The following is a 13,303-nucleotide window of genomic DNA, read 5'->3' on the forward strand; positions in this document are numbered from 1 at the left end:
AATACCCTCCAGTTCCATCCACGTCGTTGCAAATGGCAAGATCTCATTCCTTTTGATGGCTGCATAATATTCCATTGTATATATATATACCACATCTTCTTTATCCATTCATCTGTCGATGGACATCTTGGCTCTTTCCACAGTTTGGCTATTGTGGACATTGCTGCTATAAACATCGGGGTGCACGTACCCCTTCGGATCCCTACTTTTGTATCTTTGTGGTAAATACCCAGTAGTGCAATTGCTGGATCATATGGTAGCTCTATTTTCAACTTTTTGAGGAACCTCCATACAGTTTTCCAGAGTCTGCCTCCTAATTTTCAACATAGAAGAAACTGATCCTTTTTGCAAAATGATGCCCCACAGATCTTATATCATTGAAGAAAGGGAGAGTGAGCCTGTTTTTAAAGCTCACATTCCTTATGGTGGACATTTATTCAGAGGCTGCAAGTCCAAACCCTTCAAAATTACACTGGGCTTTTGAGCAGACATACACAAAACCTGTTGGAACAGTTCTAACCTGTTCATAAATAAGAACTGCTGACTGTACTATTTTGGATGCAAAGCAGTTATGTATCCTTTTATAATATTAAAAAATAAGACAGAATATGGTAGGTAGTATTTGTGAAACCTGTAGGATTCATTTTTTTTGCCAAGTAATAAGCATAAAGAAACTTTTGACCTACAACTCATTTCCCATCGTTACAATGTTGACATAGTGGAAAAAGTATAAACTCTGGAACAAATCAGCTGTGTGATGCCAGCCAGATACACAACTCCTCTGCCATTCAGCCTCTTCCTCTCATAATTGGGCATTGTGTTGCCCATCCATCAGAGATGTTGTGAGAAAGAAAAATAATACTTATTAAGTCACTAGCACAGTGCCTGGTCATAATGGACCTTCCATGACTAATAGCACTCCCCATAATAGTCAAAATGCCCAACAGAGGGCTTGAAGGGTACCACCAGCGATTGCCATGGCCAGTTTTATCAACTAAGATAGACGAAACTTTTGTAACAAATAGACCAAAACCGCAATGGTCAAAACACAACAGAAGTTCATTTTTCTGTCTTATAACATCCAGGATGGGTTCTGGTTCAGGAGGGCCCAGGTCCATACGGTCAGTTAGGGACCGGGCTTTTGATGGCTCTCCTGTCTTTAGCAGTGGCATAATTGTGATCACCATTTCAGCCCAAAGGAAAGGGGAAGTGGTCTAGAGGCATGTGTTAAGGAGGTTTTAAGGGCTAGAAGAGAAGTGGCAAATACCAGTTATCACCTGCATTATAGTGGAGATAACATATTCCCACGGGCACACCTAGCTGCTAGGGCAGCTGGGAAATATAGTGTAGCTACTGTGAAAAAGGGGGTAAAATTGAGGTAGCCACACTGTTTTATCACATGGCATAGTAATGACCCTAAAGTATCCTCTGTGCCCCACACTGAATCTTGGTACCAACATTTTTCTGAAAATTTACTGACAATTTCTGATCGATACCAAAATTTAGGAGTGAATCCTCAGGCACAAGGCACATAAATCCTGGGCTGCAGGTGGCTCTATTAAGCTGTATGGGGCATGTGGCTTTTCATGCTGGGACTTGGCCCAGACTCTGCGCTCGGGCCAGGGACAGGGTGACAGGGACCAGGTAACTGACCTGGTCTAAAGAGGCCCTCAGTGTGATATGCCAGATCAGTCACAATGCCTGAGCAGTTGGCATGTGGCAGGCAAGAGTGACACCAGGGAATCCAGGCAATGGATCTGGGAACCCCACTGGCAGGAGTTGCCTCCTGGGAAATCTGTCTGGAGCAGCAGAAACCCAGACAGTGGTCTGGGTAATAGTGGTGGGAGAGGAGGGGAGGGAGTGCGATCAGGCAGGGAAAGTGGGCAGGGCTCCTACACAACGAACTGATATTCCAGTCTTGCCTCTGGTCCTACCTAGATAGGGAGCAAGGCATATGCAGTTAAATGGCAGAGACTGAGTTTCTCTGGTCTGAGCTAAAACAGGGGATGAGGTAGAGCAGGGATGAAGAGAAGAAGAGAATTTAAATTAAGGAATAATGGTGATGTCTAGAAGTCATTCAGGGAACCTAGGGCCAGCTGGGAATAAAATACAGAAACCCACTTGTCATGAGCAAACCACCAGCTCCAGGATCTTGAGCAATAATTCATTTCTAAGCCCTACTGAGTGGGAAGGCGCTGAGGCTTTGCATACCTGCTGCCTCAGTCATTATTGGCTCAGGAACTCAGGTGCCGGTGGGAAACTTGGGTGCATCCACCAGCGGGGCAGGGGCACGTTAGGGGACATTGAAATGAGAGGAGCACGAACAGGTTATCTACTAAAATTGCATTGTAGCTCTAAATGGTATAAAAACATGTTTCATTTAATTTTTAGTCACTCTCCAGTTCCTCAAGAAATATTCAACAAATGTTGGCAGATTCTATCAATCGTATGAAGGCATATGGATTTCACCAGGTAAAGACTTACATTCTGTCTTCAGGGGGCTAAATGCATAGCCATTTCCACTAATGTTTCACAAATTGGTGTATTAGTCTCATGCAGAAATGAAAGCAGCAGAATGTGAAATTTGTCTTTAAAAGCTTGTGAACATAGCTATTCATACCTGTTTATCTGGAGTTGGAAACGTCTTAAGTATCATGGAAAGAACAGATGCCAAGACATATCTGCTAAACTCCTCATGGAAGATCTAACACAGAGACAACATCGTGGGCTGCAGCGAACACTGAGGGAAGACTGATTTCAGAGAGCAATAAATGAAGCATTTACCTTGGCAGAAATCGTGAATGCAGATTAAGTTCCTTATGTGTTCCTTGTTTCTGTGAGCTTGACCCTGTTCGATGAGCAGCCTCTTGTGCCATCCATGCCCACTGTGCTAGGAGCACCTTCAGGCACTCAGATCTCACACATCCATCCGGGTGTGATTCCCTGACAGGCAGAGAGCCAGCTTCCTCCATCGTGCTGGATTGTATCACATCGTACATTCCTCACAATAAATGGAGCATAGATGGGCAGCTGGAAACCATAGTAGGATTGGACCTGCAGAAAGTTTGAAAAAGTAGTGCAAGATACGGAGCTGTAAAGAGAAGGTTCTGAGTGACCACAGGCCTGAGATGGGGCAGAGGCCCATGTTCCAGTGGACAGTGCAATCTGCAGGGACATGCGTGAACTGGGACAGCTCGCATGGAGACTTGGAGAAACCATGATGAATTTCTGCAGTGTAGTCCCAGTGTGCATCCTGCTGATATAACATGTACCTTTCTAAAACAGAAACAATAGAGCATCTAAAGGAGAATTTCAGTAACACTGCCTGGATTACATTGTTTCATTTTAAATGATAGAAAAACAAAGGATCTGTGTATTTATTCAACCAACATCTGTTGAGTTTCTCCTATGTGCTAGGCCCTTTTACAGGCATTGGAAGCATCATGAACAAAACAGATAGAATCCTTGCCGTCAGGAAGCTTATATTCTGGACGAGGGAGACAGACAACAAGCACATCTATGAGGTCAGATGGTCATAAGTTCTGTGGAGAGAAATAATGCAGGATAAGGGAGCTGAGGAATGCTGGGAGGGTGGGGATTGGCTTTTTATAGATGTGGTCAGAGAAGGCTACCCTGAGAAGGCACTACCGAAGCAGAGACCTGAAGTAATGAGGGAGGGAGCCATGTGGATGGTGGGGAAATTATGCCCCAGGCAGAGGCAATACCAAGTATGAAGGCACGAAGCCAAGAGCTCGCTTGACATGGTCAAGGAACGGCAGAGAGGTCAGTGAATGAGAAGGGAGATTAGGGCTGAGAAATCATGTATACTTTTATAAGGAATCTGGTATCTTGGTGTTATGTCAAGCCATGATGAAAGATGAGATCATTTAGAGAGTGAGTCTAGATGGAAAAGAGAGAGCCTGAGCAATCTTGTCTCCAAAATAAGGGGGATAGACTCAATGGTTCTCAAGCATTTTTAGATGTGAGGCAGTCAGATTTTCATAGTCTTCACACCCTCGCATGAGAACACCCAGAGCCATGGGCGAATGCATTCCTTCTCTAACTTAAGAAATTATATGGGAACTCAACAGAATGAACAAGAAGATAGATCACTTAGCCAGCTTCTCTATAGAACAAAAATAATAAAACAGAGCTTTCTGACTTTGGAGGCAATGGAGAGGGTCTAATGAGGAAACCGGTGGGAAGTATTTCCATTAGCAGGCTGGGATGAGAGTCTTTCTGTGGGAGATGTTTTGACATCAAACTGCCCATCCCCATGTCTAAACCTCAGCCTGTGGGTGTTTGGACCAGTGTCCAGCCTCAGCCCTGCTGCCCCTTCACCCCTCAGCCTCTACCTGACTTTCACACGCTTGCGCTCACCATCCCCATCCTGGACCTATATGCTTCTTGCGAACACTTCTAAACACGAAATAATGGTTTGGTTTCCTAAGTAGAGGAAGTAAAGACCAACCTGTAAATATTTTGCTAAAAGTAAATTTTCTGGAGGAATTCTTAGAGAAAGTCAGGACAAGTCCATAAGGTTTCTAGCTGCTCTGAATAAATAGAGTGATCAGGGCTCATCTCATCCATTACTCTGTGAAACTCATTAATGTGTCTCCTCTCCCTCTGTGCCCCATACTTAATAACACTGCTGGTTAAAAAGGAGTATGATTTACTAGCTATAGCACTCCCCAACATTTGATTGTCATCAACCACGTACCACCTGCATTATTAGTGACTGAATATTTCTCCTGAAGTAGATTCACTTTGTAAACGTCTTGCTTTTCCTAAGCAGCACTATCCATGCTATCATGGTTTAATGTTATGGCTCTTTTCCAACCATTTTAAATCATTTTAAAATATGCATGTGGGGGCGCCTGGGTGGCTCAGTTGGTTAAGTGACTGCCTTCGGCTCAGGTCATGATCCTGGAGTCCCTGGATCGAGTCCCGCATCGGGCTCCCTGCTCGGCAGGGAGCCTGCTTCTCCCTCTGACCCTCCCCCCTCTCATGTGCTCTCTGTCTCTCTCATTCTCTCTGTCTCAAATAAATAAATAAAATCTTAAAAAAAAAAAATATGCATGTGGAAGATGAACAAAGCTCAACTTTTAAGTTTTTTTCTGTTTAAGCTTAGAAATTGCTAGCAGTCCTTTTTATGTATTTCAGGTTTATAAATGGCTTCAGTAAGGTGATAGCAAATTTTAACAGTCATTTAAAACACCAAAAGCTGGTTTTTTGGTTTTTATAATATTAGGAAACCAAGGGGCCTTAGCTCTAGGCAGGAAAGAAAGTAAGAAAAAAAATGAAAATTATAAATACACAAAAGTTTAGTTACACCTGAAATGAAAGACAGTGTATGAATGATCACCTCCTACATTAACTGTGATTTATGACTTCCCACAATGATGGAAAACAAGTTTCACAACATCAATGTTTATATTTCAGTTGGGTAAAATAATGTAACAGAAAGAATGTCTTTATCTTTCTTTTTTTTTTTAAGATTTTATTTATTTATTTGACAGAGGGAACGAGAGAGCACAAGTAGGGGGAACAACAGAGGGAGAGGGAGAGGGAGAAGCAGGCTTCCCACTGAGCAGGGAGCCTGATGTGGGGCTCGATCCCAGAACCCTGGGATAACGACCTGAGCCAAAGGCAGATGCTTAACCATCTGAGCCACCCAGGCACCCCTGTCTTTATCTTTCTGTAGGAAAACACAAAAGAAAAAAAAAGACCTGTCAATTCTGAGATGCAGAGTGAAGCATGGTCAGTCTTTTCTGACCCCCTCAACTTGCTTCATTATTTAGGTGACCAAGGCTTTTATTTAGTTCACCAAGTGCTAAATTCAGCTTTCTAATAAGCACTCAGAAGGCAATACCCAAAAAAGTACTTTTTAGACCTAAGTGATTTGGTGTGTTAGTTTTTCTTTAGTTAAAAACTAATTCCCTTCAAGTGTACTTAATGCCACAGAGCTGTTCGCTTCAAAATGGCTAACATGGTTTTTATGTTATGTGTATTCTTCCACAATTTTTAAAAAGGTTAAAATGATAATTTTTATGTTATGTATATTTTACAATTTTAAAAACAAATTGCCTTTTTAAGGAAGACTCGTGTTTCTTATATTTCTTGAAGAGGATGCTTTGTAAAAAAAAGTTTTTTTAAACAAGAAATATTCCTTTTTGGGTCACCTAAAATCATGTGTAAGTTCCACATTTTTAAATAATTTTTTTTAAGATTTTATTTATTTGAGAGAGAGAGAGAGAGAGAGAGAGCAGCGGTGGGGGGAGGGGCAAAGGGAGAGGGATAAGGGAGCCAGGGAGCCCAGTGTGGGGCTCGGTCCCAGGGCCCTGAGACCATGACCTGAGCCAAAGGCAGACCCTTGACGGACTGAGCCGCCAGGCGGCCCTGGCACCACGTTTTAGACACAATGGTTTGAGGGCACACGGAGACACGGCTGAGGCTGCTCTAGAAACATACCGTTATCGTCATGGAGCCTGTCAGGTGCTGCAGTGTTTATGCTGCTGCCATGAAGCGGTGTTTACACACTGCTTGAGGGAATTCAGTTTAAAACAGCTAAGTGCTGTGTTTGAGGAAAATGAATATTTATTGAGTCTTACTATGTGTTACAGACTATGCGAGACACTTTTTAAATATTATTTAACCCTCACGATAACCCTATGAAATATTTTCAATTTTCTAATTCTATTTAGGCGAAGACAGCCTAAGAGAGGTTTGGTAATGGGCCATGTGGTCGCACAGCTAGGTCCTGATAAAGTCAGCCTCAGGTATCACCAACCCCAAATTGCCTAGCCAGGGGGCCAGAGGGAGTTACATAGAAACCAGCCCCTCAGTGTCCCTGACTCCCCACCTCCTCCTCTCCCCTCTTCTTCTTCCTCCTCTCAGAATACTGCCAGAGGTACTCACTAGTGTTTGTTTCTGTTTTTGTTCTTGTTTTTTTTTTTTAAACAGAAGAAAGAATCCGTGAAGAAAACACAAGATGAAGAACTAAAACAAATAGATGAGGAGAAAACCAAGCAGATTTATAAAAGCTGGAAAGAAGATTCAGAGTGGCAGGCATCTCGTGAGTACCCAGAGGCCTCCATAACACCTTAGACCCTCCAGGCCAATTCCTTCTCTTAACAAATAATCCATCTAAGAAGCACTTAAAATAGTTGTTGAGAGAATTATTGCTAAGTTGTTACACAAAGGCTTACGAGTCACTTCTTGAATAGTAGAAAGGTTCTCCATTCATCTTTGTACCATCACAGTTGTGATATAGCTATTTGATGGAATGGTATATAGCTCTGAAAAAACATGTTTTGGAAGAGGGTTTAATGACCTTGGGATATGTTTGTATCTTTTTTTCGCTTGAAGAAGAAAAAAATATAATAAAAAGTATGAAAAATATCCCTCTTTTAGGATAGTAAAAGAACTGGAAGGTTATTAGCATGTTAACAACTTTTTTTGGAGGGATGGGATTTGAGATTTATTTGAATTCTTCTTGTTATTCTGTACTTTTCTAAATTTTCAACAGTGAACTCACCTTAACTTTGTAATAGAAGAACCCAGGAATAAAAGGTTGGATATATCAGCGTCCCTCCCATACCTGTGACCTAACCCTGACTCCTTTTTGAGTTAGCACTGCCAGAGATAAAACCCCTCAGGAAGAGGTCAGTGCAGGCTAAGGCAGAGCAGAGCATGCTCAGGGATGCTAGGGAAAAATGCAGCTCTGAGACATGATGAGGGTTTCCAGCTGACTCAGAGGTTTACCAGCCAGGTCATCCCTTGAGGCCACTTGAGAGCGAGAACAGGAGAATGGGAGTGACAATGTTTGCAGGATGTGGAGAATCCTGTCTTCATTTCCATTACAATGAACACCATTAACATGACAGTTTTGTGAAATGAATATATTTGCAAGATCCAGTCATTTCCATGCAGTGAAATTCTAGTGTAATGGAATATTTTTGGCATCTCTTTGAAGTCCAGCATAACAGGGCTTGACCAAAAGCACATGAAGTGCAAACACACTCAATGAAAATTAGTCTTAGCATCCTGCATTAGAGCTCTTTACTACTGTGTTGCTAAAACAGAAACAAAACAAAACAATAAACCCTCTATTTTACAAAGCAACATTAAAAGGTGGCCTTGGGGTGCTTTTTATGTGTACCAGCACATTCTTTGATTGTGGTGAGAATCATTTTATTTTTTTGGTCTGGTAGGCCAATTCACATTTGGTTCAGCTCTTTGGGGGCTCTGAGTGTGACCTGTGGTGAGCCTCTCTGATCTCTCACCCTGTGCACAGCCACGAGCCACTGCGCCGAGCAGTTCCTGACAGCCTGATCTTTGCTAGTGATGTCCTGAGCTGAGCTGAGGGATGTGATACACCTCTTCCTATTCAAAGGCTCCCAGCCAGTTGGAATTCGCACTCAGGCTGTGTCTCATCACTTAGTCTTACCCAAGTGCAGGGAATTCTCAAACATGTGGTTCTCCATTTCTGTCGCCTCCCTTCCTCCTCCTCCTCCTTCTCCCCCTTAGGAAGTCCTAAAACCCTCTTAGAAATACAAGAATTCTGCAGGGAATGCTGGGCAATTGTGAATGTGCAGGCCCGAATTATGTGAGTCCTAGGTGTTGATAGTGATTGTTCGTTATTATCAGCCGATGACAGATCTCCTGAGAGACTGCTCTCTTCACCAGCTGATTCTTCTCACCATCTCTGTGGGCTGACCAGGGCCTTTCTCAAACCCCCTTGTTTTTCTAGTGCGAAAATCCAAAGCAGCTGATGAGAAGAGACGCTCTTTGGCTAAACAAGCGCGGGAAGACTACAAGAGGTTATCCCTAGCGGCTGAAAAAGGAAGAAGCGGTGAGGGACCACAAAGCGCCCCAGGTGTTCCACAGAAACCAAAAAGACCCCCCCTTCCACCCAAGCCTCATTTCCTAAACCTGGCGGGATACCCTCGAAAGCCTCTTAGGTAAGAAGCCACACAGATGGCTTTAAGCATAGCAGTTGAAACTGGCTGATTAAAGACAAATTGCATTATGGGCCATGGGGAGTGGAAGACCAGCTGGCTGCCTGTGTAATTAAATTCAGCCTCACCTCTAAGCCTGTCTTCCCAGATACCTCGTCTGGATTCATCCTCTTCTTATCTATAAAATATCCATAGTTTGTTATAATTAAGATGCCCAATAACTTAGAGAGGATGCACATCGAGTTCAGTCCCTTCCTGCACCACCAGCGCACCCCCACCCCCACCTAGTGGCAGTAGGTGAGCCAGTGAGGGGAGAAGCAGAAACAATGGGGGTTTCATCAGGGCTCAGTATCGCTCTTAGTAGGAAACAATATCAAAGTAGGAACCTAAAGGCTTGCTGACTTTCATGGTATCATAGAGTTATATTTTCATTGCTCAGGATTAAAGATTTGATGGTAATCCTCATTCTGGGTTACAGAGCCAAGTTCATATGTTGAGAATTTGGAACTGTTCCTTCTTTGAATGAATACTTTTTTGGTCATGGTGGTGCCTTTGCCTCCTAGGCTATAGGAAATTAGGTAGAACAGTTTGTTTTGTAGAATCCCTGAAGAAAAATACAATGATATCATAGCAGAAACCCCCTTTCCCTTATGTTAGTTAACTGATTCTAAAATTATTTTCTCCTGGATATTATGATTTCTTCATATTCTAATATATAGAAAGACCTTATTTAAAATATACCAGAAGAATCAAATAGGGATTGAATGAAACAACTATCTAAAGCCTTGCCTTCTGAAATGAAAACCAAAAATATTTCTCTGTTACAAGTATGGAGAAATAAAAAGCAAACAAATCTCTCTTTGCTTGGAGTCAGTAGTGATCTTCAAGGCTTTTCCTAATGGGGATTATGACCTCAGAGGAAACAGGAAGGTGGACCTTTTCCTTTACTATAATTATTTCTACTTACTCAACTGAAAGGTTCCATTTTGGGATGTGGAGACCAGAACTAAAAGATCATGTTCTACGAAGTGACAGTTTGGGGAATGGTTTTTTTCTTAGAGACAAAAACCTAAGAAAAGTAATCAGAAACAGGTGTCCTCGCAGTTTTGTGACCAGGTCACAACGGTGTGAGCTCCTGCCCAGGGTCCTCTTCAGTGCCCGAGCTGGTGTGTGCATTGGCCCCAGATCCCCAGCAGGGCTGTTTGTGTACCTGCCCCTGTTCTCCAGGCTCTTCCAAGGGTGTGACTATGACTTGTAATATGCCCTGGCCCACACTATTTTTAGTGCACAGTGTATGTGATTGACAGCAGTGAAGGTGGCCTTTAATAAGGGCAATTCTTGTTTCGAGCTGTGCTAATTGAGCTCAGTTTTTCCAACTTAATACACTTGCATGAAATGCTTCTTGTGAGGCATCCAGACTGGATGGTTTTTGGGGTGGGACAACAGTATGTGACCAAGGTCAGCTAGGAGCCAGCCCAAGAAAAGACAGAGATTGGCTGTCCTTCGAGTTTTTCTTTAAACTCCAAAGATTTCCCAAAGAAAAAGAACCTAATTTGAAAGCTAATAAGAGCACTCATGTAATCTCATGTGTGTGCAGGATCTGATTCCCAAAGAAGTCAAATATTATAGGCTATCTTCTCCAAAATGCTATGTATGTATGTATATGAATATGTACACACGTATATGTACATCTGACATATGTCACATGTAACTCGCGGGGCCATGTGTTACCATAAAATGCAGAAAGAGCCATAAGTTAATTTACATGACAGGCATCCCAGTCGTTCATCCAAACTCGTCATTGTTTTTACCCTGAATTCTGCTCAAAATTAGTGGGCTGTTCTATGAGACTTGGAAATGTTTATTACATTGCAGTGTTATTTTTTGTAATGGAAATTGACTTACATCCCAGAACTTTAGTTCTGCAACTGAATATATTTCAAAATGATTCCACCACTTGTATCTTTTTCTTACCAATTTTCAAACACTCTTCTTTCTTTGACTTTATTTTTCTGAGACTGTCTTTAGCAGAACCAAACCTCTTCAAAGTGTGGGAGAGAAGAAAGCAAGTCAGGGAGGTTGGAAACAGAAGGAAGAGAAAGTTTAATACTGAAAATGTTAGGAAGGAAATTTATTTTATTGCATTTCTTTTGTTTGCAAGAACATGCTCCCAAGGAAAATAGTGCTGGGGGTGTATTTCACTTTTTAATGTTTATTTTCTCAAATTTTAATTGGAAGTTAATGGAGCTTTTATTCATATAAAAATGAATTAAAATCTATTTTTAATAGATTAACACAGCAGTAGCTCATACCCTATGACTAGCCCTATAGGACTGGAAAGACAAGTGACAGATTTATGTTTCTTCCTATTTTGTTGACTAGCCCTTGAGGAGTTAGTTGTATAATGGCAGTAATTAGGGGTCTGACTTCCCATTAGCTCAACCCATGTAATTAGGTCTTCAAATATATATAATCCTATCTCCCTTTATACATGATTTTTATATACAGGATATATATGATTTTTGACGGCATTGTTTTCAAATTAGTTAAACCTAAATTGAACTGTTTTCTAAATCACAGAAACCAGGGAATGACCAGGATGGCATCCAACTCTGCCCAGGAGGACATCATTCGGTGGTTTAAAGAGGAGCAGCTACCACTGCGAGCGGGCTACCAGAGAACCTCAGACACCATAGCTCCCTGGTTCCATGGTGAGTACACAGGTGCCCTCGACGGAACCTCATCTGATGACAGATGAAGCTGTGTTCGTCTGTTAATCCACCAGGAGGGCAGAAAGAATAAAGGCTTCCTTTTATTTGTGCTGCCCAAGAAGAGTCTTTGAAATTATTTTCACAAAGCAGTTTTTCAAAGGTTTCTCAGTGAGTTGCAAGCTCATGACGGATTTAGAAAACAGTGAGCAGTTGTGGTCTCAGCATGTACTGTGGGGTAATTTATCACCACAAATAAAACACCACTGGGTGGGTGGGGAAAGCGGTGCCTCCTGTTCACCTACACTAGGGCACTTGATTGTGATCTCCTGCAAATGGCAATGCCTTCCATCCACCGTTCACAGCTGGGAGAGTCAGATACGCCCTTGGGTGTGGTGGGCAGGGCACTGGTTTAGCCGTCAAAGGGTCAGCTCTCCATTAGCAGTTGAGTGAGCAAATCGTCTTTCTCTGTAACAAGTTGTATGAGCCTCATTTTCCTCACCTATTAAGTGAAGGAGTTGAATTTTATGATCTTTAACCTGAAAATTCTGTTACTTTTATCTGTGGTTCCATTAAGCAGTTGAAGCTGTCAGGTGAGTTTGTTAGAACCTGAGCAGATATTACCTAATAAACCATTTCTTAATTTGACACTAGAAACTTGATTAATTCAAGCCCTCTGTCTAGCCAGCACACATTTCACTGTCCTCTCAGTCTCTTGGACTTCAGGAAAAGAAGTGGTTTCTTGCCTCAATTGGCTTCCTTAGGGTCTGTGGTTGAATTGGATTAATTGGTTCTATGTATAACAAAAGTACTTTGAAACAAAAATAAGATTCTTTCACAGAGCACACTTGTCCTAAAGGGTATCTTGTTTTGAATCATGTTGAAGCCTTCTCTCTTTTATTTTTTTTTATTTTTTAAGAGATTTTATTTATATGAGAGAGCGAGCGAGCATGGGGGAAGGCAGAGGAAGAAGCAGACTCCCTGCTGAGCAGGGAGCCCAATTCAAGGCTTGATGCGGGGCTCAATCCCAGGACCCTGGGATCATGACTGGAGCCGAAGGCAGATGCTTAACCAACTGAGCCACCCAGGCACCCAGAAGGCTTCTCTCTTAATTAGTATCATGTCACACACAAATATTTCCACGAAAGTACGGTCCCAAACAACTAACATGGCAAACTTCTAAAAAGAAAAAAAGTATTTGTAGTAGGCCCCCTGCTAAAGGGCTGCTTTCACAGTCAGATCATTATAGAACTGTCTAGCTTTCCTTGAAAATACGTGTCTTTGGTGATTCAGGCTTTAGTAATTATCCATTCCCTGAGGAGCTCCTCTGTCCTCTTAGGACTAGGTCATAAGCCTACTTCCTTTCCATTCTGTTCAGAAGACATTGGAAGAAAGCGTGACATCAGTGTCAACAGGTGAATGTTTCATGTTGCCTTTTTTTTTCCTTTTTAAGATAAGCACTGACAAAATCAGTACTTTATAGTTTCTGTGTCATTGGGCAGAAGATCTTATCATCCCTGATTACAAGGGTGGTAGTTCATTTTAATAACAGGAAATAAGAAATTGAAAGTGTTGATTAATGTTTAAAAATCCTGGTACTTTAACAGGCAATTCCATTTGAAACAGTTGCTAAAA

General features: G+C 42.0%; 1 protein-coding gene across 2 annotated transcripts in view; it reads left to right on the top strand.

The window, feature by feature from the left end:
* SH2D4A (SH2 domain containing 4A) overlaps positions 1 to 13,303 on the top strand; it is a 67,142-nt gene that overhangs the window by 37,756 nt on the left and 16,083 nt on the right. The window contains exons 5-8 of one of the 2 annotated variants that reach the window (XM_045879962.3): positions 2,392 to 2,472; positions 6,964 to 7,075; positions 8,753 to 8,963; positions 11,541 to 11,671. In XM_045879962.3, coding sequence (XP_045735918.2) covers positions 2,392 to 2,472; positions 6,964 to 7,075; positions 8,753 to 8,963; positions 11,541 to 11,671 — 535 coding nt within the window. The remainder of the gene's footprint in view (positions 1 to 2,391; positions 2,473 to 6,963; positions 7,076 to 8,752; positions 8,964 to 11,540; positions 11,672 to 13,303) is intronic. The other variant, XM_064585447.1, reaches the window with a different exon arrangement.

Source organism: Mirounga angustirostris, unplaced genomic scaffold (assembly GCF_029215605.1).
Source record: "Mirounga angustirostris isolate CCGP_5_RB_7025 unplaced genomic scaffold, mMirAng1.0.hap1 SCAF_2, whole genome shotgun sequence".
NCBI lineage: Eukaryota > Metazoa > Chordata > Mammalia > Carnivora > Phocidae > Mirounga > Mirounga angustirostris.